At 51.8% G+C, this 23,173-nt stretch overlaps 9 protein-coding genes across 9 annotated transcripts; 6 read left to right on the plus strand and 3 right to left on the minus strand.

Annotated features, from left to right (window-relative positions):
* Positions 1-733: 733 nt before the first annotated feature.
* On the plus strand, positions 734-1,775 carry N7532_006585 (uncharacterized protein; the record flags this gene model as incomplete). Its single annotated transcript, XM_056619079.1, has 2 exons — positions 734-1,000; positions 1,194-1,775. 2 exons carry the CDS (start codon positions 734-736, stop codon positions 1,773-1,775), a joined length of 849 nt encoding a protein of 282 aa, XP_056475238.1.
* A 2,864-nt stretch (positions 1,776-4,639) lies between these two features.
* N7532_006586 (putative class III chitinase) lies at positions 4,640-5,611 on the minus strand (the record flags this gene model as incomplete). Its single annotated transcript, XM_056619080.1, has 1 exon — positions 4,640-5,611. One exon carries the CDS (start codon positions 5,609-5,611, stop codon positions 4,640-4,642), a length of 972 nt encoding a protein of 323 aa, XP_056475239.1.
* Positions 5,612-6,765: 1,154 nt separating this feature from the next.
* N7532_006587 (KGG domain-containing protein) lies at positions 6,766-7,211 on the plus strand (the record flags this gene model as incomplete). Its single annotated transcript, XM_056619081.1, has 2 exons — positions 6,766-6,990; positions 7,080-7,211. The coding sequence occupies 2 exons, from the start codon at positions 6,766-6,768 to the stop codon at positions 7,209-7,211; spliced, it is 357 nt and encodes a 118-aa protein (XP_056475240.1).
* A 363-nt stretch (positions 7,212-7,574) lies between these two features.
* On the plus strand, positions 7,575-10,130 carry N7532_006588 (putative spindle pole body associated protein SnaD; the record flags this gene model as incomplete). Its single annotated transcript, XM_056619082.1, has 1 exon — positions 7,575-10,130. One exon carries the CDS (start codon positions 7,575-7,577, stop codon positions 10,128-10,130), a length of 2,556 nt encoding a protein of 851 aa, XP_056475241.1.
* A 594-nt stretch (positions 10,131-10,724) lies between these two features.
* Positions 10,725-12,651, minus strand: N7532_006589 (uncharacterized protein; the record flags this gene model as incomplete). Its single annotated transcript, XM_056619083.1, has 3 exons — positions 10,725-12,084; positions 12,139-12,416; positions 12,469-12,651. The coding sequence occupies 3 exons, from the start codon at positions 12,649-12,651 to the stop codon at positions 10,725-10,727; spliced, it is 1,821 nt and encodes a 606-aa protein (XP_056475242.1).
* A 1,387-nt stretch (positions 12,652-14,038) lies between these two features.
* N7532_006590 (SMP-30/gluconolactonase/LRE family protein) lies at positions 14,039-15,134 on the minus strand (the record flags this gene model as incomplete). The annotated part of the gene is made up of 3 exons (XM_056619084.1): positions 14,039-14,303; positions 14,358-14,490; positions 14,555-15,134. 3 exons carry the CDS (start codon positions 15,132-15,134, stop codon positions 14,039-14,041), a joined length of 978 nt encoding a protein of 325 aa, XP_056475243.1.
* A 1,809-nt stretch (positions 15,135-16,943) lies between these two features.
* Positions 16,944-17,658, plus strand: N7532_006591 (sorbitol dehydrogenase protein; the record flags this gene model as incomplete). Its single annotated transcript, XM_056619085.1, has 2 exons — positions 16,944-17,085; positions 17,171-17,658. The coding sequence occupies 2 exons, from the start codon at positions 16,944-16,946 to the stop codon at positions 17,656-17,658; spliced, it is 630 nt and encodes a 209-aa protein (XP_056475244.1).
* Positions 17,659-20,208: 2,550 nt separating this feature from the next.
* Positions 20,209-20,844, plus strand: N7532_006592 (uncharacterized protein; the record flags this gene model as incomplete). The annotated part of the gene is made up of 2 exons (XM_056619086.1): positions 20,209-20,313; positions 20,380-20,844. The coding sequence occupies 2 exons, from the start codon at positions 20,209-20,211 to the stop codon at positions 20,842-20,844; spliced, it is 570 nt and encodes a 189-aa protein (XP_056475245.1).
* A 20-nt stretch (positions 20,845-20,864) lies between these two features.
* On the plus strand, positions 20,865-23,078 carry chiA1 (class III chitinase ChiA1; the record flags this gene model as incomplete). Its single annotated transcript, XM_056619087.1, has 1 exon — positions 20,865-23,078. The coding sequence occupies one exon, from the start codon at positions 20,865-20,867 to the stop codon at positions 23,076-23,078; it is 2,214 nt and encodes a 737-aa protein (XP_056475246.1).
* Between the last annotated feature and the right edge of the window lie 95 nt (positions 23,079-23,173).

Raw genomic sequence — 23,173 nt, forward strand, 5'->3', positions numbered from 1 at the left:
TGAAATAAAAAACAACCGAACATGTGACCAAACCTTTTTATCTTGGGTTCTCGGCCTTGAAGTCTTCCTCGTAAACCATCAGGTCTCCCTTGATTTTGAAACGTTCACCTTAGAAAGAAGCGCATTTGAAGAATCAAGATGGACCAGACTATAGAATATAGTTTATCAATCACTCAAATGTCAAGAAAGACATCAAGATGGAAGGCACGTCCCATGGTACATTGATATAGCATTCAGGCGCTAAACCCGAACAAACTAAACAAAGCGGATGTGTGAACAGTTGACATACAATGTAAAAGAAGACCTTAGAAGTGTTCAACAATATTTGAATTAATCCAAAATTGATTTGTTTATTAAGTCACAAAGGACTTGCCTGATAATCACAAACTCGTATAACATAATGAGCGTATATGTGCAGAGGCTGCACCAGAATATCTGATATTAATTCACATTCAGAAAGCCAACATCAAATCCAAGTAGTTTTCCACCACAGTTCCACCATATCCAGGAAGGGTTGTTCCATCAGACAGTTGTCAAATTGGGCGAGGTAGAAGGTATCAGGAGCCGGGAAATGAGTAGTGTTGTCGATATTGTGGGGCGCTTAGATAGAAGCGTCGGCGGAGGCATCAGCGTCAGCCGAGGCGTTGGCGCTGGCGTGGGCCGAAGCCGAAGCGTGAGCGGAAGCGGTCGCCTCAGCGCTAGCACCGGCAGAGAGAGGGAGCCAGAGCCGCCGATGGAGCCCTCGCCAACAGTGCCGGTAGGGCCGGGGATTTCAGTGCTGAAGCTGACGCTGGTGGACCAGGAGGGAGAAGAACCAGTGCCGGAGCCACCGTCTACACCTCCAGAGACCGAAGAGCCGCCTGAACCAGATCCGGAACCGCTAGCACCAGTGGAGCCGCTGCCAGAAGCGCCAGCGCCAGCAGAGCCCGAGTCGGAACCTTCGCCCGAGGCGCCAGCACCGGAGGAGGCTGCGCCAGAAGAACTCGCGCCGGCAGACCCAGTGCCAGAGGCATCGCCCGAGGCGCCACCGGAAGCACCGCTAGAAGCACCGCCCTGAGCACCACCGCTGAGCGGGCTAGCACCAGAAGCACCAGCACCAGCAGCTCCAGTTCCAGAAGCATCAGCACCACCAGAGACACCACCAGAGCCACCAAGGCTAGCACCCCCGGAGGCACCAGCACCAAGAGAACTAGTACCAGAGGCACCGGCACCGAGAGAGCCAGCACCGGAAGCATCACCAGAAGCGCTACCAGAGCCACCAAGATCAGCACCACCGGAGGCACCACCGGAGGCACCTGCGCCGAAAGAACCAGTGCCGGAAACACCGCCAGAAGCGCTACCAGAGCCGCCGAGGCCAGCGCTTCCGCCAAGACCAGCGCTGCCTGATCCACCAAGGCCGGCAGATCCAGATCCAGAAGCACCAGCAGATCCGGTACCAGAGGCACTGCCGGAAGCACTGCCAGAGCCACCGAGACCAGCGCTACCAGAACCACCAAGGCCAAGGCCACCACCAAGACCACCGCTCAGACCACCGGAGCCGGAACCACCAGCAGAGCCTGAGCCATAAGCACCGGCAGCTCCAGTACCAGATGCACCTGCTCCGCCAGTGGCAGTACCAGATCCTCCGAGACCACCGCTGCCAGAGCCGCCGAGGCCAAGACCAAGACTACCACCAAGGTCGCCGCTTCCAAAGCCACCGAGGCCGAGGCCACCAGAGCCACCACCAGAGCCAGAGCCAGAAGCACCTGCAGAGCCAGTGGCAGACGCTCCACTAGAGCCGCTGGCAGAGCCACTCAGGCCGAGGTCAGCACCGAGATCAGCAGAGCCGGAGCCCGAAGCAGAACCGGAGCCCGAGCCCGAACCAGAGCCGCCCCAGTTGAGAAGGGAGCTGAGACCACCGCCAGCTGAAGAACTGCCCGAGCCTCCGTTCATGAGGCCATCGAGGAGAAGGCAGGGCTTGCGGGCCTCGAGAGTTTTGTTGGCGGGAGCTGCGAGAGCTGTGCCCGCGAGGAAGAGAATGGCAGCATTCTTCATTGTTGTTGTTGTCGAACGACTGGATAGAGGCAAAGCAGGGAAAATAAAAGAGTGCCGAGAGCTCAATTCAAGGAGGTATAACAAAAATAGAAGCAAAGAAAGACTGTAAAGTTGATCCAGTCAACTGAAGCGAAAGACAATGTGTTGATGACCAGAACAGAAGGCAGCGACAGCTGTGCCTCTTATAGTCGAGTTGAAGCATACGTCCGGGCCGACGACGATGTCTATTTTGGTCAGTGATCTTCTCATCGTGCACTGCATTGACCGATTCATTGACTTGCGAGGTTAGTGAAGGTTGGTGAAACGATTGCCCCTGTCTCGTCCCGTCTTGTTTCAAGGTACCACGGTTAGGCTTGCTTTCGATATGCAGATCTCTTGGTTGCTCGTAGATCGAGCTTATTTTCATTGCAAATATCGTCTGAATTCTTCTACCATGAGTTACTGATAAAAGCATTGGGCTATGTTTCATGATCGCAATATGGTGGTTGTTGTTGTTGTTGTTGTTTGTGCTGGGTAGTATACACGTAGTAAACATGGGCAGCGATTTTTCACGGTTGAACCACTCTCAGCACCGTGTTTCCTCCCCTCAGGCAGTCTGGCCAAACCCCAGGGCCCACCAGCCTAGTGTAGAGAACTGTTTTTACTAGATGAATTGGGTAAGGCTGTCGGCGAGGATCGCCCAAAAATGAGGGATTTAGCCTGATCTGGAACATGGACCGAGTGGACCCAGAATGGGGTTCGTCTGACTCCCGATCATCCCGAACGCCGAACCGTTCGTCAAAAACCTAATTTGTGCGTGCAGTACTTATTTTTAGGTGGTTTGCTGCATTGAATTAATTAAGGAGTCCGTGGGTTGAATACTACAAGAGTATATCGCTGGCCAGTTTCCGATATAGCAGCCTGAGCTACCAGAGTTGACCATTTTAAGGTTCGCCCAACAAGGTATGTAGAGTTTTGCGATCACATGGTAAGCCGTCCATAACGGATTTGAATTTAGGGCTGATTGGTTTTCTGATTGGGATTTTCTAGAACTTTTCTCGACCCCCTCAGTTATGCGATGTAGCAACGAGTCCTCTTCCTGCAGTCTTCCCCAGACACATGATGCATCTTCCCTGCAGTTAATATCAGCAAGCTGCAGGATCTAAAGCAGTGATACATGTGGCGTCCTTTGGGTCGTAGCAGAAAAAAGCACCATTGCAGCGCTCTGCGATGGTGGGCGCCCCAGAACTTGGGCGATCGGCATAGTTCGTTTCAGCTTCAGGGTGTTTGTTGAGACAATCCCTAACGCATGCACGTCCCTTTTTTAGGTCAATTGCGATTTTGAAAGATCACGCAAACACCGATTATTCATGTTTTCTGGGAATTTGGGTCTTTCCAATGTGTTTTTTTGGTTCAATTGGCATTTGTAGTTGAGTCAGTTTTGCTGCTCCTATGCTTTCTGCGCCCGGCACCTGGGCATAGAATATCAGTCATCGAAAGAAATGTGAAATATATTTGATAGTCAGCTAAATATTTGGTAAGCTTTGTTTAGATATGCAATAGGTAGTAATCACCCCAAAGGTCCTCAAGTTGTGCATTGCAACATTTTGATCCATTTGCAGCCTGAAACTAAAGTGTCAAATGTGGTGACCGCCTCAATGGCGGCCTCGGGAATCCACGAGACCGAAGGTATTTCTTCTCTGACGGTAAAATAGCCCCCCAAAGGTCTCCAGCTCTCTCAGGTTCGCTGTATACAGCTCTGTGCCTGAAGGCTGATGGGGTCAGGTCAGACAGAATCCACCAAGCAAACCATGGACCGAGATGACATTCCACTCACTCATGGCAATCACTCTATGCATAACATTTCCACACTTGATATCCACCAAGTGACAAGGATTATTTGAGTCATGTGAGACCATAGCTCTGGCACAGTGGTTCATTTTGTATCATACTAAATACTAGCCTGGCAACATGTTTTGACCGTATAGAAAACATCCCATAGGAGATCAAGCAAAGCTCCATAGTCCATTGTAAGTTGAGAATTATTAAATACTATTGAAGCTGTATTGTGTGATATAGACCATGCTTGTGCGTACTGCCATTCTTGAAATAAATGGCGTGGGTGGGTCCTGAGAAGCTTATCGACCGCTGGTTGGAGCATTGGTATGCCCGTCCGTGACTCGTGATCTTTCTGAGACAATTACTACGCGGAGAGAATATTTATGCGGTAACCCCATATTTGATTGAACTCGTCATTGAGTAGGCGGACTTTGTCGGCCTTTTACACACTGTTACAAAGGCCATTCGATGTTATCTGTAGCAGTCGCTGTACTTGAAAGGATAATTCAGGAACTGAGTTGCTCAGCGAGAGCCGTACCTAGTAGTAATTCTATAGCATCCATAGCCGTTGTGGATATTTCGATTGATGTCTCAGTAGATTTAGCTGCGTAAAGTAAAATGCCTCATAGAAACGCGCCACTTCTAGGTAAACGCTTAACAGATTGAGAGGTAAATGGATCTATTTTTATCCCGGAATGATGCAGCGGTATGTCGCACCAGTTTGCGCATCCAATTCGGTTCATCATAGGTGCAGATCGATAGATCCATATCAGGTCTCATTTCGCGATCAAGGGTGCCGTCCTTGATTCATCATATCTTGAAATAAATTGTTCAAGCTATCCACCATGGGTCCAGCTGTGAGCACCTGGCGAGCTGCAACCACCAAGTCCTTCATTCCCATGCTGATAGACATTTCTGATGCCCACTCCCAAGGCCGAGCACGCTCACCGGGGAGCGCATTAAAGTATTCCCACCCCATCACACCTCCGAAATTCGGAAACCGCTCAATCAGCGCGGAAAGCACAGCGCTTATCTTTTCCCGAGGGACGTAACCTTGGGAGCCGTTTCCGGGATTCGTCAAAAGCCCATAAACAATCCGACTGGGAGACCATCCTTGTGCGATCATTGCTGCGTACATTCGAGGATCGTCCGCAGGGCCCCATCCATTATAGAATTGAGCGTTATACCAGCAGATTTTGGAGGCGCGAGCCTGTTCAAGCGCTCTATAATCAAAGCCAGATAGATTGCCGAGTCCCAACAGTGCAGCAGCGACGGGTGCCAACGTGATGATAAATTGGTCGCCAAAATCACTCTTGAGCCGGTCGATGAGTCGAATGATGCCCTGAAGGGACATCCCTTCTTCGACGTCAAGGTCCAGTCCCTCTAGTTCATGGCGGCGAATCATGTTTAGTAAAGGGCGGTAGTATCGTTCAAATTTCTCTTGGTCGCCATCCAGTCGCCGGTAGGAGCCTGGGGCGGCACCGCCCAGCATGCCCATCACTTTGATGCCGCCTTCCTTCACTCGAGGTACTTCTTCCCACAACGGGTCGAACTTGGGGCTATCTGGAGGATCATCATTGAGAGTAATATGCTCCGGATCTTCATTGATATGAATTGCGGCGATAATAACATGCGTGGTGCCGGTATGATTATGCAGAAGGGGCATCATGGAGACGTAAGGCCCCGCACCTGGGATGAGGGTTTGGTGATAGAGAATCACCCGTCGACGGTCTCCATCCACTCCTGGAATCGGTGGCATCTTGTCGGTAGTAAAGTGGAGCACACTATTCAAAAAGGCCAGCGTCGCTCACAATGCTTCTGGAGCTTCTACCCCTGGATTCTTGAAGCCGAGGTGGAAACTGCAACCTTTATATGATGAGATTATGGCTTCGTGCACGACGAATGTTGCGAAACGTTGGCACTGAGGACGACCTGCAATAGTCGTATCAAGTGATAGCAACATATGATAATAGCAGGAGACCCAAATTGGCTCTGCCTGTCCCTTCGTCGGTCCCACGTTGGTGGATGTTGCGGCGCCGCTGCCTCCGGTTCGGCGCGCCGCGTCATGACTAAGCGCTCACACGGCCACGCCACGAGGTTTCTGTGCACACCCGATGCCAACATGTCTTGGATGAGATCAGATAATTGGCTATTGATTCTATCTGGTAAGAGCTTTAGGCTCTTGGGGCGAAGCTGTTGGGCTTTATCACGCGGTGAAGGTTAGTCTGAAGAGTTAAATTGAGACTGATAAGTTCAGGAGAGTCATTCATGGACGAATAACATATATATCATTCTAGCTACTTTGTTGTGAATTACTCAAAAGCTTCAAAACAACACGTCACGTGGTGTGAAGCTGGTGCACTGTGAATTTGAAGAACTTTATCTGATTTGAAATGATGTGGTCCCATGGTTCATGAAATTATGATGCTGGATCGAGACAAAAGTAAATGACATCAAGCCGAAGACTCGGATCAAGTTCCGAGCAAATGATTTTGACTATTACTGTGCCACCTTGATCACGTTGACCGATAAAAATGGAAATTACAATTGGTGTACCTTTCAAATAGAAGTGGAGCTACCTGTACGAGATCCAATGATGGACAAAGAATAAAACATCGCCTTCATATGGAGGCTGTCTTGATTGGATTGATGAAGTATGGAAATCTGTGCAACGTTCGAATTATTGTTTGCACAGAGAATCATGCAGTGTGGAAATGACATCAAGTCGCCTCACAAAGTACTTATTTAAAAGCGGCCTCAGAGGCAAAGCCCAAACCGTTCGGACGTAGTCCAAATGAATATCTCGAAGGTAAGCTATTCACAATTGTTTTCTTTACACACCTCAGAATGCCGGACGTAAAGTGAGACACTAATAATAATAATGTGATCTATCTATCTTCAGTACTCAGAAACATGCTACGCATTCTATCACGTCTGCAGCCATCCTCGCGATCCAAGCGCATCGTCAATGGGGATCGCTGCGACATCGCCACAGCAGCACCTGGGCCGCACCCCAACTCTGGCAACTTTGCTAATCAACCACGAGAAGTGCTTTCGGAGATAGGCCATCGGGGCGGAAAACAGGGCGGAAAAGCAAGAGGAGTGGGTGGTTTTCATAACATGGACCCGGAGAAAAAGGTATGAGCGGATGGTCCCATTTTCTACTTAGGCTACAGCTGGAGGTTTTCGTACATTGAAACCGAGCTGACTATCATGTCGTTTTCCAGCGCTCCATTGCATCCAAAGGTGGTCGCGCCGGTAGGAAAGCCGCCTTGCAGCTTGAAGAGGCCGTGGAAGAATCCAAACGACGCAGTCGAGCGGCGGTAATTCCACCGACCTTTGAAGAGTGGCAAACATAATGGCGAGGGTCGGTGACTGGACAAATCTGAGACAGTAGTATACGATCGTGAATCAAATAGATCAAAAAAAACTTCTCCGCTGTTTCAGCTGTAGTTCACGCTAGTCCCGAAGAGGGAGGGTGTAAACACTTGTGCCTGAGGCGCCGACGGATGATCCGCGCCCGCATTTACGCGCATCGAGAGCCTCCCAGATCGTCTTTCTCTCCCCGCAGACCTTATTGTTATCCACTGGTCGCGCAAACTGCTGCACAAGGAATGTGCTTTCGCTAAGATATCCTGTAAGTACAACTCATGTTGATTTGGATCAGCACCGGGGTGTGCTGCTAAAACTCATTTAGCACGTTCTTGGACGCATCCGCGACAATGGCCAATGCAGCCTACACGTCGCCTTTCCCAACCTCCCACGACACGATAGGGCAGTCGACCCTAGCGACTCCTCTCTTCATGCGCTCTTCTCCTCCGCAACACCCCGAGAGCCCGCCAGACTCGCCGCTCCCGGAAGATAGTCCCATCTACCCCGACGAACCAGCAGATCGCGAATTTGCGAGCGAAGACGAGGACGACCGTGGACAAGACTTCCCAAACGATCGCCACAACGAAGGGCCGCCGAGCCCATCCCCGTCGGACCTGGATGCCCGCCTCGCCAATTACACCCTAGACTTCAGCCAATTTCCGAGCGGCCAATTTTCCGATGCCAGAGACGGCGCACCACTGCCAGAGCTGAAGGACGACGAGGAAGATAAACTGTCTGACGTGGGGGGCCCCGAAGACTTCACGGCCAACATAGAGAAATACTTGATGGGCGAGGGTATGTCTAGTATTAAAAAGACGCGCAAAATCGAAAGGCGCGAGGTGTCTGGATCGGCCCTGCAGCACAGCTCTGTGCGGTCGAAGCAGCCTGCCGTCGAAGAAGATGGCGATTCAGCGGATTACAGCGAATTTGGTCCTCCGGTCGACATGTCGACTCCCTCGCACGTTCTGAATCGGACAAGCGGACTGGCGCGAGACTCGAACCTGGAAGATATCGAAGAGGACCCTGCCGATGGCCTACCCAGCCCAGCATCGCCATCCAATCGAAGTTTGTCAATGGAAGCGGAAGATGAAGACCGCCAGGATGCTCAAGAGGAAGAAATGCAGCGTTTGCTTCATCGCATTGAATATCTGGAAGAGGATGTACGGGATCGCGATGATCAACTCGAAAGGAATCGCAAGCGTGTCCTTGAGGCTGCCTCAGCAGGCGAACAAATCAAGCACCTCCAGATGGAGATTCAACGCAAGAATGACTACGTGGAGGAGCTCGAGGCTCGGGAGAACGGAGAGGAAATCCTCCGAGAGCAGCTCGAGTCGTTGCAGAAGCAAAGCGAGGAACGCCAGAAGCTCCTAGATCAGTCGCAGACCAAGGCGGAGAGTGTGAATGCTCTTGAACAACAAGTTCGTGACTTGCAACACCAGCTCCAAAACCGGGGCTTGCAGGATTCTCTGGAGGCGGAGAGATTGGAGACAATCGCCCATTTGCGCGAGCAACTCAACCTGAGCCAGGATCAACTGAAACAGCGCGATCAAAGCCTCGCCGAAGCACTGGAGAAACTGAGAGAGGCTACACGGGCGAATGAGATACAGCTTAGCGAAAAGAACACCGAAATCGACGGCCTCAAAGCAGAGATGAGCGAACAGGCCCTAAAGAACGAGCGCCTGGACTGGGAACTGGATCGAGTCAACACTGAGTACCAAGCTCTTGAGGATCGCCTTACTGCTATGGAAACACAGAACCAGCCCCTCGAGGATCTCGAGGAAAAGAACCTGTCTCTCGAAGCAGACCTCAGCCGTGTCCAATCTCAGGTTGAGGCACAAGAGAACGCCCTGAAGGCAGTTGCCGCCGATCTCCCTGGCGGCAGCAACGCTGGTGGTCACACCACCTACAGCGAAATTCTCGACTTGATCAAGGACCTGGGCCACTCGAACGTCGACCTTGGCCCTGAATCACCTGCGAAGGATCATTTCCCGTACGAGAATGATCTTATTGATGTGAAGAATGAAATCAGCAGACTTCAGCAAGAAGCTCAAGATGCCACTGCTGCCCAAAAGGCCGCAGACGCCGAAGTCAGCCGCCTTCGTGAACAAGCTGCCGAGTCTCAGTCATTCTTCAAGACCATCGAAACAGAGAATTCTCGACTTTCCAAGCGAGTCGAGGAACTGAGCGCAACTCTCAACAAGACACAGCATGAACTGAATCGCACCCAAGAGGAGCACGCGGAGTCTCTTGAAATTGTTGCTCGGCTGCAAGAAGAGTCACTCGGCCAACCACCTAGCCCTCCTCCATCACCACCAATGACCCGTGGTGCTCAAGACGAACAAGGATATGTCGATACTGCCGCTCTGGAAGAGTCGCATCAAGCCCAGATCCGGAGCATTCAAACTGCTCACTCAACTGCCGTGTCGACACTTCGCTCCTCCCACGCTGAATCGATGCGCAAGATCCGCAACCTTCTCGAGGCCGCCGAAAGACGAGAGTCCGACCTTCGCACTGAACTCACGAATATGCGCAGCGAAGTAAAGACGCGAGAATCCAAATTGCGCAAGTCGTTCAAGACGGAGATGAAGCGTCTTGAAGCCGTCATTTCTGCGAAGGATGAGATCATCGCTGCTAAGGATGAAACAGCCGCCGAGCTCGATAAGCGCATTGCCTTGTCCGTTGACAAGAGAGAGCAGGAATGGGAGCGACGAGTGGATCTGCTGCTGAAGGACCGTGACCGCATGGCCAAGGCTCTTATGCAGACTTGGGGTGAACAGGAAATGGGTCCTGGGCCTGGTCCTTTGGCTGGTGAGACTGGTGAGTCTACCGGCGCCCGACAAGGCCAGGCGTATCGGTACAAGAACGCAAAGAAAGACAAATCTAAGAATAGCGAGCGGAAGACTTAAATTCTGGACTGTTTGTTTGCTGGCTTTTGAATTCTGACTTGCCTTCTTTTTTCGACTTCAACTTTTGTATTAGCCTTTCTACTTTTCTGGGATTCTTTCCTTCATGCGCATACTGTCAATGGGTCGGTGCATGAGGTTCATTCTAAGCATGTAACGAGGGCGCATTGCGAATCTTCGTTTCTCGGTGTTAAGATAGTTCGAATTGAAAATTTCAAGTTCAATTGCTTTCGTTAAGTCGTATTTTTTGAATTCAATTTTTGACTATAGAAAAAGTAGTATAGATCAAAAGCTTGGTATCGAGATCTCGAAGTACAGGAACAGTAACGACAAGAACAACGCTCCCTATTGCAAACAGTCCTCACAATACAATCGTATAACCTTCAAGTTGAGCAACACTGAGAAAGCAAAATAGAATGAAGTCTGACCGGCAGACAGTGTAGTACATTATGAGACTCTTCTAATAGAAGCTCATGCTGGTACGGTTTGCACCACGGTAGGTATTCTGATCAATGACACTGCGTCGGGGTTCAGTGGCACCAAGTTGGATTTCGTCCACGGACGCACGAGGGTCAGGAGTTCCCTCCAGGATGCAGCTCAGGGGGCATTCAGTCCACCGTGGGTACTGCTGCGGGGCCGACGAGTGCTCGGATAGATGATTTCGACGTCATTACGGCGAGAAGGCGGGATGACACAGCTGGGGTCGAAGACATGCTGACTTGCCCAGCGGGTGGGGAGCGGCTGAGGAGGGTAGTATTGAGGGTGATACTGGCTCTGAGTATGGCGAGAGATGTGTGATTGCTCGAAGGAGTAGGAGCTGCTTCGGACCGGGGCAGGGAGTTGCGCAACACGGGGCTGTTGCGGGGCTTGACGGGAAGTGCTTCGGGGAGGTGCTGGAATAAGCATCGGGAGAATGGCGTTGTTTTGTCTGCAAGACGCCGAGTATTTGCGAGGGTTGATTGGGCCAGGAGTAGAGACAAGCGAAGGCGATGGCGCGGCACCGGGGACGTAGTTAGGATGATGGGGATGGTGAATGGAGCCGCCGGCTGTGGTGAGACATTCTGTCTGAGATCGTCGCACCTTAGCTGGCTCCGGTGCGACGACAACCTCAGGGGCATCGGCGGAGTTCATAGTCATAGTCCGATTGTGACTCTCGGGCTTTTTGGCAGTGGTTTGATCGGTGGGGTTCGATGGAGTTTGAGTTGTTGTGGGTTTTGTCGAAACAGTCGTCTCACCACTTGTGGTTTTCACTTGAGTTGTGGTCTCGGGCTGGTCCTTGCTGATGGAAGGAGTGACACTTTGTTTTTCGACATCTGATGCGGCATTGGGGTCGGTCAGGGCGCGAATCTGGGGATCCGAAGACAAAGGCAAGGAAAGCGGGAATGACTTGGGAAGGAAGCGTTTCAGCGAAGACAGAGACGACTTTCCGCGTTTGTGATAGGCAGTATATTGCTTGGGGATTGGTGGCACTTTGGGAGCCATGAAGTCGGCGAGCAAATTTTTGGACTCGGAGGTGTGGGTGGTCAAGACGGTAGATGTTCGAGAGATAGGGCAGAAGTCACTAGTGAGCGTTTGACCGCTAGGAGAAATACGAGGGTACGAATCATCTGGAGATAGGGTGGTACCAGAGGTGATCTCGCCGTATTCCGAGCCCGGGTTGGTATTGACACGAAGCTGGGGTCGCAGGCGAACTGGAGCAGGGTGCCGGATACTCGGATGGCAGCTGACCTTGTTCGCAATAGGATCGATGTACCAAGGTTCCTCCCCTACCTTGCCATCGTGTTGGCGACAGAGATTGAGAATTTCGTTTTTGAGGGTCTCATCACTATCCCAGCTGTGTCCTGACAGAATGCTGCCATTCCGGATAGCCTGCTGGCGTTTGTAGATGCCGATGATCGAGACGTCATATGGTCGGTCGCATAGTTCCCTCGCGCAATACATAGTACAGACAGTGACTCTGTTTGGATATGATTAGAATAAGTCTGGGAAGGATAGATGACGAAGAACTCACAAAGTCACGACGGAGACGATGACAGTCGAACGGTGAAAAGCACAGCTCATTCCAACTCGCCAGAAGGTGGCATCCGTTCCTTCTGGCAAACAGTAGACCTGCTGGGCCGCAACTACCAGGCCTGAGACACTGGTAGCCAGCCAAAGCATGAGGTCAAGTCGGTAGACGTAAGAGCAAACATTGTGCAAGACTGTCTTTTGCTCGCCAAATCCACCAATTTTGTTGTATTGCCAAGCGACGAGGCTTTGAAGGGATACAAGAGGAATCGTCAAAAAAGACTATATGAGGTTAGTGACGCACAAGCAGTGGGAAGAACGATGGACGACATACCGAGACCAAAGATAGTACCAGACTCACGGTCATCTTCGAGTCGACCTGGTGATTGCCATAGAGGAACAAGACGAGGACTAGCTGTAGCATCGACTCGAGAATCAAGAGATAGAGGGCAACAAAGATCACAAGTTTGGTCCAAGTGCCCTCTTTCCGCGGTGCTGGTGAAAATCCGGTAGCCATGATGGGTATTCCGGTGCGAGCTGCTTTGAAGCTTCGCTTGAATATTCCGATCGAAGCAGCGAGCCCTAGAAAGGTGACTGTGAAAGTCACCGAGGAGAGGCACAGCGAGTATAGAATCGGAAACACGCCGAACAACCGCCTGACCCAGGTGCAGCCCGCTTAGGAAATCATCAATGGGCAAAAAGAAAGGCGTGTCGAGTGCCGCGGAACAGGCCAGGACTAAAAAGGGAATTAAATGAGGCGCTGGCAGGCTGAGAGCGCGTCGACGCGCCAGAGTGTGGAGGGGTGGAATGTGCCAGCCGAGGGGTCGGCATGGCAAGAATCCCAGCCGCGACCTCAGCCTGCACCAGCGCACTTCATCTCCTGTCGATGATCTAATCTGCTGATCTACTGGAATGTTGCCAGCGGGGGAGCCTTCGGCAGACCTAGGGGTGTGTTTGCCAACAAGCGCGCTGTCGCCATCCCTGTGGATCGACTCCGTTCGACGTCAGGTCGTTTCAGTCCCTGAGAATGGAAGCCTCGGAGGTTTTCAAGAATCCAGTGTCATTTGCCGGACAATTGAGCAGGGTCGCCCTCGAGGGGCAGCCAGACAGGGCTGTTCGCCTGGTGCTGTGGTGGGTGGTGAGTGGTGAGTGGAACGGCGTTGGTTTCCCGCAGGTGAACATCCCTCGATGACGCGGAAGTCGATGGCCGCCCACCCTTTCCGATAACACATATCCAGCGATACAACACGAACGCAACTGGAGGCTGCTTAATAAAACCTCATTTTTGTGATCGAATTACTCGCTAATCGATTAACCGCAAATACGGAAGCTGCCATCGAAAAGCTGCTCTCATGTGGCCCGAGCGGCCTCAAGGGCCGGTCCTTGCTGGCCGAGCATCCAGGAGCTTTTAAGACCCATCATACTTGACATCGGATCGCACAGGAGCTGTCTCGCTTGCTGCTAAAAAGTGGAATGTGCAAGTATCCTCTATACGAGCTGCTCCAAGCGGGCTACAGTGAACTTCGTCGCTCAAACGCGACGGTTATACTCCAGCATGCCTGGTCAGTACGAGCAAGGGCCACGCGAGGCCCATTCCATCGAATTTGGTCTGGAAGTACACGATTTACTGCCAAGTCTCCACGTAAATTACGCGACCCTTTTATTTCAGACCGAATAATCGATTCGCTCAACGCTTTCAGCATTACTCTGCTTGGACTCTTTTCTAATACGCGTGTCAAGTATATGATGCCTTCTGGGAGAAAAAAGCCACCCTCGGCCATATCCATTAAATCCAGAATTTCTATTATCTCATGCTTTTTCCCTAGTTATTCCAAGTGATGGATGCATATGTGACCTATTTAGTGATTCTTTCCCGTTCTGTAGATGGCGGAATCCCGGCTGGCTTAGCCTGGGAACTCATACTTCACGTGCCCTTGGACGCCGCTGGGCTTAAACATGTACATGTGTCCACCATCATCGCTGGGATCCGGATTATCTGTACGATCGCGTGCGGTCGTCATGTATAGAATGTCATTGTTTTTGCCACCCCATGTCGGACACGTAATGTACTTTGCTGGCAGCTTGATTTCCTTGAGTTTTTGGCCGTCCGGGTTGAAGACCATGATGCTGCTCGTGGCATATACAGCAACCCACAGGTTACCATCGGTGCTATTACGAGGCTCGGTAAGCATTTGATTTCGATCGGAGGAGGGTATAGCTTACTCGAGAACCAATCCATCTGGCTCCGCACCAGTGGCACGGAAATCAACCAAGGTACGCCGATTCGAAACATTGCCAGTTTCGAGGTCGAAGTCGAGAGCCGTAATCTTCATCCCGACAGAGTCATTGAGATACACTATGCATGTCTCATTAGCTCTACCCGCAGTCCAGAAACTTGAGATCAACTCTCAACTACTTACTGGTCTTATTATCAGGGCTCCACTTCACTCCATTCCCACACAAAATCCCACCAGAGATCATCATATGCAAACTGCCATCGGGATCATATCTCCAGAGTCTTCCCTTAGGCTCACCATAGCCCTCGGGCCAAGCATTTTGGTCAAAGTTCACACCGTTGACATCTATCTCTGCCAACCAGAAACGACCAGCAGCATCGACACCCCCATCATTAAACCGACGCTGATCTCGCTCTGCTTTCGGGATAATCTCGCGAACAAGTTCAAACTGGCCACTTGCTTCGTCCAGGAAGCAAACGCCCTGGTAATGTGCCGCAATATAGCTACCGGGCCTATCGCGACGAAACGCCGCAACGCTGATGCTATCGGCTAGGGGCAGAATGCGAGCTTCTTTGCCTGTCGGCAGTCCGGTTACTGGATCGACTGGAAGGATGTATAGTTCAGCTGGTGTGGACAGACAGTCAAACCAGTGCAGCGTGGAATCGCTGGCGCGGTAAATAGGACCCTCGCCCAGGACCATGCGGCCCTTTGGAGGGCAGTAGATGGGTGGGCCGGTGGTGAATGACTCTATCGGGCCGCTCATTTTGAAGATCGGGGGTGCAGTGTCCAGATCGTGAAATTGATGTAGAAAGTGGCTTGGCGTCTTGAAATTTCCGGGGTGGGCTGGTCTTTTCTCCAGCGTGGCGCCTTGACATCGAGTGGGGGTCGCCGCAAGTGGGGGTTTCCCCGCCGCGCTGCCAGCGACGATCTTTTCTGCGTCTCAGGAAATGTGTGCTAAAACTGACCAGTAATCTGGGAATGCAGGGAAATAATGTGTTTGCGCCCTACATAGAATCGATGTTGACCCCTCGTCATGATATCAGTGTCGAGTCGCATCTTGGAATGAGTGAGTATACCGGATATCCGAGTATCCAACAATTACCGAAATCCGTCAGACATTTGCTTGGGAGGTGATTCCAACGTCATTCAGATCCGTATTCCTTTCAGGAATTAGGGAATGATAGCCTTGGTCTCTTGTGACAAGTTGTACCACTGAGATGAATCCTTCTAGGTACTTAACGGACGGTATAACCCCATCGATAACAATATGTGAACCGGTAGTATAGGAACTAGCATCACTCGCCAGATAAGCATTGATGGCCTTCAGATTTCGGACTATCTATGCATCCAATAAGAGTCAACAACTCCCAAATTTCCTTTGTTTCCTTGGGGATATAGTCCAAAGTCCCAGTCTCAACATAACCAGGCGAGACCGAGTTAACTCTCGCGAAATCCCACCATTCATTCGCCAAAGGCTTCGCCAGATAAATATATCCAGCGTTCGCAACATTATATGACGTCTGCTCGTGCGGATAAATTGCGACATGCCCCGAAATTGACGAACTGATCACGAAGCTTCCGGATCCCCTCTCCTCAAAGTGGGGACCAACAGCCTTGGCGCAGTGGAATGTCCCATTCAAATCAGAATGGATAAATTTCTCCCAGGCTTCGACAGATCCTTCAAGGACCCCGCAGTCAGTCGGATGGCCCGCGTTCGCAATAAAAGTGTCGATTCGTCCGAGCCAGGACTTGAGAGACGGTTTCCTGGACAGAGGACCATTCACGGATGTCGCAAGAGTAAGCATAAACGGTGACGCCAAACTCGCGAGTCAGGTCTTCCACATTCTGTAGGCAGGATTCGGTGCGGGAAAGGTATGTCAGGGCGATGTCGGCGCTGAGCTCTGCGCAGGCGCGGGCTGCTTCGATTCCAATGCCCTGGGTGCCGGAGGCACCTGTGACGACTACCACCTTTCATTGAGGCTGAGGAGGCCTAGGAGTCTCTTGGAGCTTGCGACGGGAAGCGAAATTTTGATTTTGGTATATTGGGCTTGGTAAAGGAGCGGGTTTTGTGAATATTTGCAGTATATTGGACGAAATGATAGTATATTCACACCAAAGAAAGACTTGAGAGGAATGAAACTGAACAGGTTTGTCACTTGATGAATTTTGGTATTTCTACGTTGCTTTATAGGTGCGAGTGGTATTCGAAAGTCGCACCTCATAGTATCTAATGAAGAGGTACATGTGGGTCATCCGATGGTTGCCTCCCCCGGAAATTTAAGCGTTCCCTATATTTTATGAACGGGGGAAATAATGCGCCATATTCCACTCTCCTCAGTGCATTTGTAGCCAGTACATGGAGTACAATGCAGTTGGCGTAAGACAGAGAGGCATTCGGCTCGCTTACTTCTCAAAAAAAAAAGGCATTTGTTGCGGTGGGCTCTCTCTGGACATCCAGCATAAAAGGCATTGTGCTACCCGGAGTAAGAGAAGTCCAAGTTCTTCGCAGTTCTCAGAGTGGAAGTTGTTGCAGAGCAAGATAGGTTCCATTGCTGATGAAACATCTTAAAATATGGCCTCAAACGTGGGCATGTACATCGGTGCACAGCATAACCTCTGGCTGGACGAGGCAGCTCCCACTGCTCAGGATGCAACGACCCCAAATGGCCTGCAGCCTGGGGAGGTCACTATCGTCAAATTGACAGGAATCTGCGGTTAAGTCCAAATTCTTTCCAAATTCCTTCATCGGAATGAAAATAGAGTCCGATACTCGTATGTTGGGGTAAGTCAGCTAACGAGATGGTTGTAGTTCTGACGTTCACTTCTGGAAGCATGGCGGTATTGGACCCTGGCAAGTGACCAACCCATACCTTCTGGGCCACGAACCTGCAGACATGGTAATTGCCGTGCATCTGAGCGTCACGAAGCTCGCCGTGGGCGACCACGTGGCTGTCGAGCCGTATATCACTTGCGGTGCTTGCGAGCCTTGCCTCATCGGCCGCTATAATGACTGCAAGAACTTGATCTTCCGCTCGAGTCCTCCTTCTCACGGTCTCATGCGCCGATATGTCAACCAACCTGCCACTTGGTGTCATAAGATTTGCAGCCTTTCATTCGATCAGGGCGCGTTGCTCGAGCTGCAGAGTGTGGCGCTGACAGCCGTGACTCGCTCTGAGGTGAAGATTGGAGGTCCAGTACTGATCTGTGGATGCCGGACCAATCGGTCTAATTACCTTACATGTCTGTCAAGCGGCGGGAGCATATCATATTGTTATTACGGACATTGATGAGACATGACTGGAGTTTGCCAAGTCTTATCATGCCTCGCGTCTTCACGCACCAAGTCACGAAGGGAGAAATGCTGGAGCTGTTTGGGACGAGTATTGCCGAACAGTTGGGTGACAACGTCGAGATCGCGACAGCGTTGGATTGTACTGGAGCGCAGAGTTCCGTCTGCAGTCCTATCCCGACAGTCAAATTCGGAGGAAAGATTTTTGTCATCGGGTTGGCAAGGATAATATGGAAATCCCGTTGACGCGGTGCAGTGCGAATGAGGTCGATCTGCAGCTCCAGCAGCGTTATGTCAGTATGTGGCCGAGGGCTGTTCGGGTGTTGGAGAGTGGAATGATTGATTTGGTTCGACGCACTATGCATCGAATTTCACTGGAAAGGATGTCGAGGCCTTCCAGACGGCGTCGAACCCCGAGAGCAAATCGATCAAGGCGGTGATTCTGTCATGAGCTTGTTGTAATATACGAGTGGATATCATTAGGCAAGACCCACGAGAGCAAACATAGAGAATCAAATGCAGGATCTTTCAAGAGTATTCTTCAATATCCACTATCTTCCCCTGTCTTTTTGCATTGATGGTGGTCCTGGCTCCAGTTGCTCGCACTCCCACCCGTAGCAGGTATATGGTATCAATCGGTCGGGATACGGAGAATAAAGGGTCGCTCAATAGACACTATTGAGCAAGCGCGGTGGCTACCGAGACATTTACGAGATTAGCTCGCCCCGTTGGGGTACCTGCTTGCGATATTGGTAGCCATTTGGTCGATTTGGTCGATTTGGTCGGTATGGGGCGAAGGTGAACTTTGGTGCAGGCTAGCCTTACCGGCAGATGAGTTTGGGGGCCGAAGAGATTCGCAGTGCCTGTAAATTCAGTCTATCCACGAGCCTCTCAAACATCTTATCGCATCGTTACTTCTAGTATGTACATCCAGTATGTCTCTCCGAAGTACTTCCTGGTTATGCAACGACCCTCGAATAGACCTGAATGGTGTCGAAAGGGTTAAAGAAAAAAAACAATCGTACAATTAGTCAAGGCCAACCCGAAATACTAGGACATTAGCCTCAAGTACCCTAGTGATTAGGGTAGCATTCGTGGTAGATCGGAAATTATGGCAGGGCTACCTTGGTAATTTCGATGGTTGACCGCCTCCCCCGCTCCTATAGTATACGCTTGGTGTCGGAGAGCGGGATCAGACCGACTTCCAGCGTACTCTTATCGCCTTTACCACTCTGAGGCACCACACTGGACAGGCACAAGCCAAGGCTTGCTTTTTCTAACCGAGATGGCAAACGGCGTGCTGATCCGGTTGACTTCCGACCCTGCCAGCTCTCCGCCGTGATTGGCGTGCCTGGCACGCTAGGCTGGCGCTAGCGCAGGCTGGACGCTCCCTCTGCGCTCGCTTGCAAACCTGCAGTCGCCTCATTTCTACCACCAGACAAGCCCGATCGGTATACGTCAGCATCGCGATTGATGTGGTCAATTATAGCGATACCATACTGCCTGTGTACCAGTGCAATCTACAGAACTGCAAACTGATAAATCATACCGACCCTTTTGCTGGGCACCGACTTCGTCCGGCCGAGCAATCCAGACGATTCGGTGGTTCCTGGCTCCAAGGTGAACTACTGGGTTAGCGTTGCTTAGCCCGATCAAGACCCTGCCTATGGTCTGCCAGAGCGGACTTCACCGGACATTAGACCCGATTCTGATGCTCGGAAATCGCCCCCGTTCCTAATTTGCTCCGAACGGTGCCCGGACCCTGGTTCTGTCTCCGCTTAAGCCTCGTTCATGCGGCTCTTCTGATGATGCCAAGGGCGCGTGGCTCGCTGCAACCCCTCCGCGCCAGCACACAAGCCAACGCTGCGCTTTGTCCCAGGTGTTTGTTGCATTCGACAAACCAATCTCGAATGGAAATGCTCATCTTCATCTCAATGCTCCAGATTCAGAATCATTCAAGCCGGATAATTCTGCAAGAATTCACAAGAGTGGTAAATTCTCCATGACAGCCGCAAAGGCATCTGACCGAGAGATGCCCCGCCATTCTCCTTCGGATCCGACCTGTTCAATTGGAGCAGTACATACGCCTGTCATTCGTCGATGGCGCAATGTGGAGTGGCTTCAAGCCCGAGGCTAGCTTATTAGGCTGGAAGAAAACAAGGATTTGCTTTGATGAGCCACAGCATCACCATGTTGTCCCTGCTACGACTGACTCGTGGTAGTCATTTCTCTTAGCCGGCTAGCAGCAAAGACTATCTATCGGGTGGGCCACCTGATGGCGGCGTTACGTTAGCGATCCTCCGAAGACGATGTATAATTTCGTGGCTTTTTAATGCAGCTTCCCTTCCATTTCCCCCTGGTTCTCCTGCATATATAGACGAAAGGGTGCTCCATCCTTCATCCTGAGGTGACAAACTGCCCAAGCGGACTTTCGTTCGCGTCCTTTCGTTCTCCTTGTCCGGACAGACGGTCCCTTCGCTCCTTTATTACGAGCTGGTCGATTCATTCGACTCAAGCTGCCATTCATTATTCGTCTTGCGTTGAGAAAATGGGTTTCATGAAGTCATTCGCCGCTGCGGCGGCGCTTTCAGCCCTCGTTCCTGTTTCATCTGCTTTAAACGTTGATTCAAAGTCTAATGTGGCCATCTACTACGTACGTTCATGACTACCAAACCTCTCACCATCTCAATAGTCGGCGTCTAACTTACACTGCTTCTAGGGTCAAGGTGCCTACCAGCAACGGCTCAGCCATTTCTGCAAGGAGACTTCGCTTGATATTATCAACCTGGGATTCATTAATGTTTTTCCCACTGCTGTCGGAGACTGGCCAGGTTCCAACTTCGGCAATCAGTGTGACGGCACTTTGTATGAGGGCACTGAGCTTCTGAAGGGATGCCACCAAATCTGGGAGGATATTCCTGTCTGCAAGGCCATGGGAAAGACTATCCTGCTGTCCATTGGTGGTGACACGGCCTACCAAAACATTCCCACGCACGAAGTTGCTGAGTGGTTTGCCGACTTTTTGTGGTATTCATTCGGTCCTCCTAATCAGAACTCGAGCTTCCCTCGCCCGTTCCAAGACAACACCATTGATGGATTCGACTTCGATATTGAGCACGATGGTGGCTACGGTAAGACGGTCTCCCCCGGAGAACACATACCTGCTGCAGGTGTCAAAATCTAACTGATCCAGGCTACGCTACCATGATCAACCGCCTCCGCTCCCACTTCGACGACTTCCCCGACCAAAAATTCTACATCTCTGGTGCTCCCCAGTGCCAACTCCCGGATGAACAACTCAGCTATGCTATTTCCCACGCGGCTTTTGACTTTATTTGGGTTCAGTGGTACAACACCGCTGGATGCTCGGCCATGGACTTCGTCAACGGCACCGGCGGTTTTAATTTCATTGACTGGGTGAATGTCATCCAAAACAGTGCCAATTCCGATGCAAAGTTGTTCGTCGGTCTGCCAGCATCGGAGGAGGCTGCCGCCGACGGTTTCTACCTGACACCCGAGGAAGTGTACCCGCTCATTGATTTGTATATGAACCTCTACCCTGACACCTTTGGAGGTGTCATGCTTTGGGAGGCTACGGCAGCGGACAACAACTCCATCGATGGACTCGACTACTCGCAGCAGATGAAACACATCCTGTGGGACTGTGATCCTTCGCCTCTCCCTCCCCCGCCGAGCTCAACTTCCACCATCTGGGTCACTCCTACGTCCAAGCCCGCTTCGTCCACCCCAAGCTCTCCGGTTCACAGCAGCTCTGCTAACCCGTCCGCTACCCCGTCTGCTACCCCGTCTGCCACTCCATCTGCTACTCCATCTGCCGTGCCATCTAGCTCGCCCTCCGGCCATGTGCACTCTAGCAGCTCTGCGCCTTCCAGCTCCGTCGTTTCGTCTAGCTCCATCGTGCCCTCTAGCTCCCCCTCAACCTCGAGCCATTCGCACTCTAGCAGCGCTGTCGTCTCTTCCAGCTCCGTGACTGGCTCATCCACCTCTTCGCCCGTTCATCCTACCGGTGGCAGCTCGAGCTCTTCCCCATATTCTAGCCATCTGGCTTCAACCAGCAAGCCCTCTTCTGGAAAGCCTACCGCCAAGCCCAGCACTACTCCCTGTGAGACATCGTCCTCGGGATCAAGCAGCTCTGCCGTTTCGACTCCCTCTGGGGCACATACCACGCCTGCCGGTCACTCGAGTTCGTCGCTAGTCAAGCCAACTCACATTCCGGGAACCAGCAGACCCTCTTCCGGTCCCGTGATCTCATCGAGCCAGTCGTCCACTTCCTCCACGGCCGAGACCGTCACGGAGTCATCTGCTTCCGGATCTGCTAGCAGTACCACTGTTGTTCCTCACTCGCCTTCTGCCTCTGGAAAGCCGTCTCATACTCTGGCTAGCAGCATTCCCGTCTCAAGTCAGACAAGCGGTACCGGCTCCAGTACCAGCTCTTCGACCGAGTCTGGATCCACTGCCTCTTCTACTGGCGTTTCAGAGTCTTCGACTACCAGAGGCGCATCTGCTACCGAAAGCTCAAGCACCACTGGCGGTACCACTGACAATGGATCATCTGGAGGTGCTAACCCCACTGGAAGCAGCGGTGCGACCACAACTGGATCTTCGGGTGCCGCGACCTCCCCAGCAGTTACTTCCGTGCCAGAAGTTACGACCCCTCCGACGACTACCACTATTATCGTTACATCGTACACGGACATTTGCTCAACTGGATTTACCACCGTCACAACTACTATCACAACAACTGTCTGCCCTGAAGCCACCGCTACCGCTAGTGTGACCAACCCTCCTTCTGGTGCTGTTTCGACCACTCCATCAGTTCCCGAGGGATGGACCACCACGGTGGCTGTCTGCATCCACTGTGCCACGACCCCGACTACTGTCACCCTCACTAAGCCCATTGCCACCACGACGGCAACTGAGTCTGCAGTGGAGATCCCTCCTGCAGCCTTGGCCATCGAGACAGTCCACTGGACCACCACTGTCACTTTCTGCAAGCACTGCGGTGTTACTGGCTCATCGATCACTGTCACGGTGCCCTACACTCCCGCTGCCTCGACCACGACAGCCGTGGAGACCGCCGGGACCTCCCAGGGACAGGGTGCGGGATCTGGCCCCGGTGGTTATCCCCAGGTCAGCGCCAGCAGCTCTGTGATTGTGCTCCCTCCTCATGGCTCGTCGTCTATCAAGGGAGCTTCGAGCGGAGGTCCCCGTCCGGTTACCCTGACATCCAGCTTTACCATCCAAACCTCGTCCGCCGCCCCTGTGCAGACTTCCAGTCCTACCGGCAGTGGAGAGGGTGTCTCACCGGTATTCAACGCAGCTGGATCTCAGGTCGGTCTGCTAAACCTCTTCAGCATCGGTCTCGCCGCTTTCGTTTCTACGGTTGTGTTGATGTGAACTTTTGAGCTTCTTGGTTTATATTCTTGAATATCGAGTCGCACATGCCACTTTTTCCTACTTGAAATGTTGGCTGTCGGACTGTACTTGCTAGG

This window comes from Penicillium argentinense, assembly GCF_028826775.1.
Source record: "Penicillium argentinense strain IBT 30761 chromosome Unknown utg000005l_segment0_segment0, whole genome shotgun sequence".
In the NCBI taxonomy this organism is placed as follows: Eukaryota; Fungi; Ascomycota; class Eurotiomycetes; order Eurotiales; family Aspergillaceae; genus Penicillium; species Penicillium argentinense.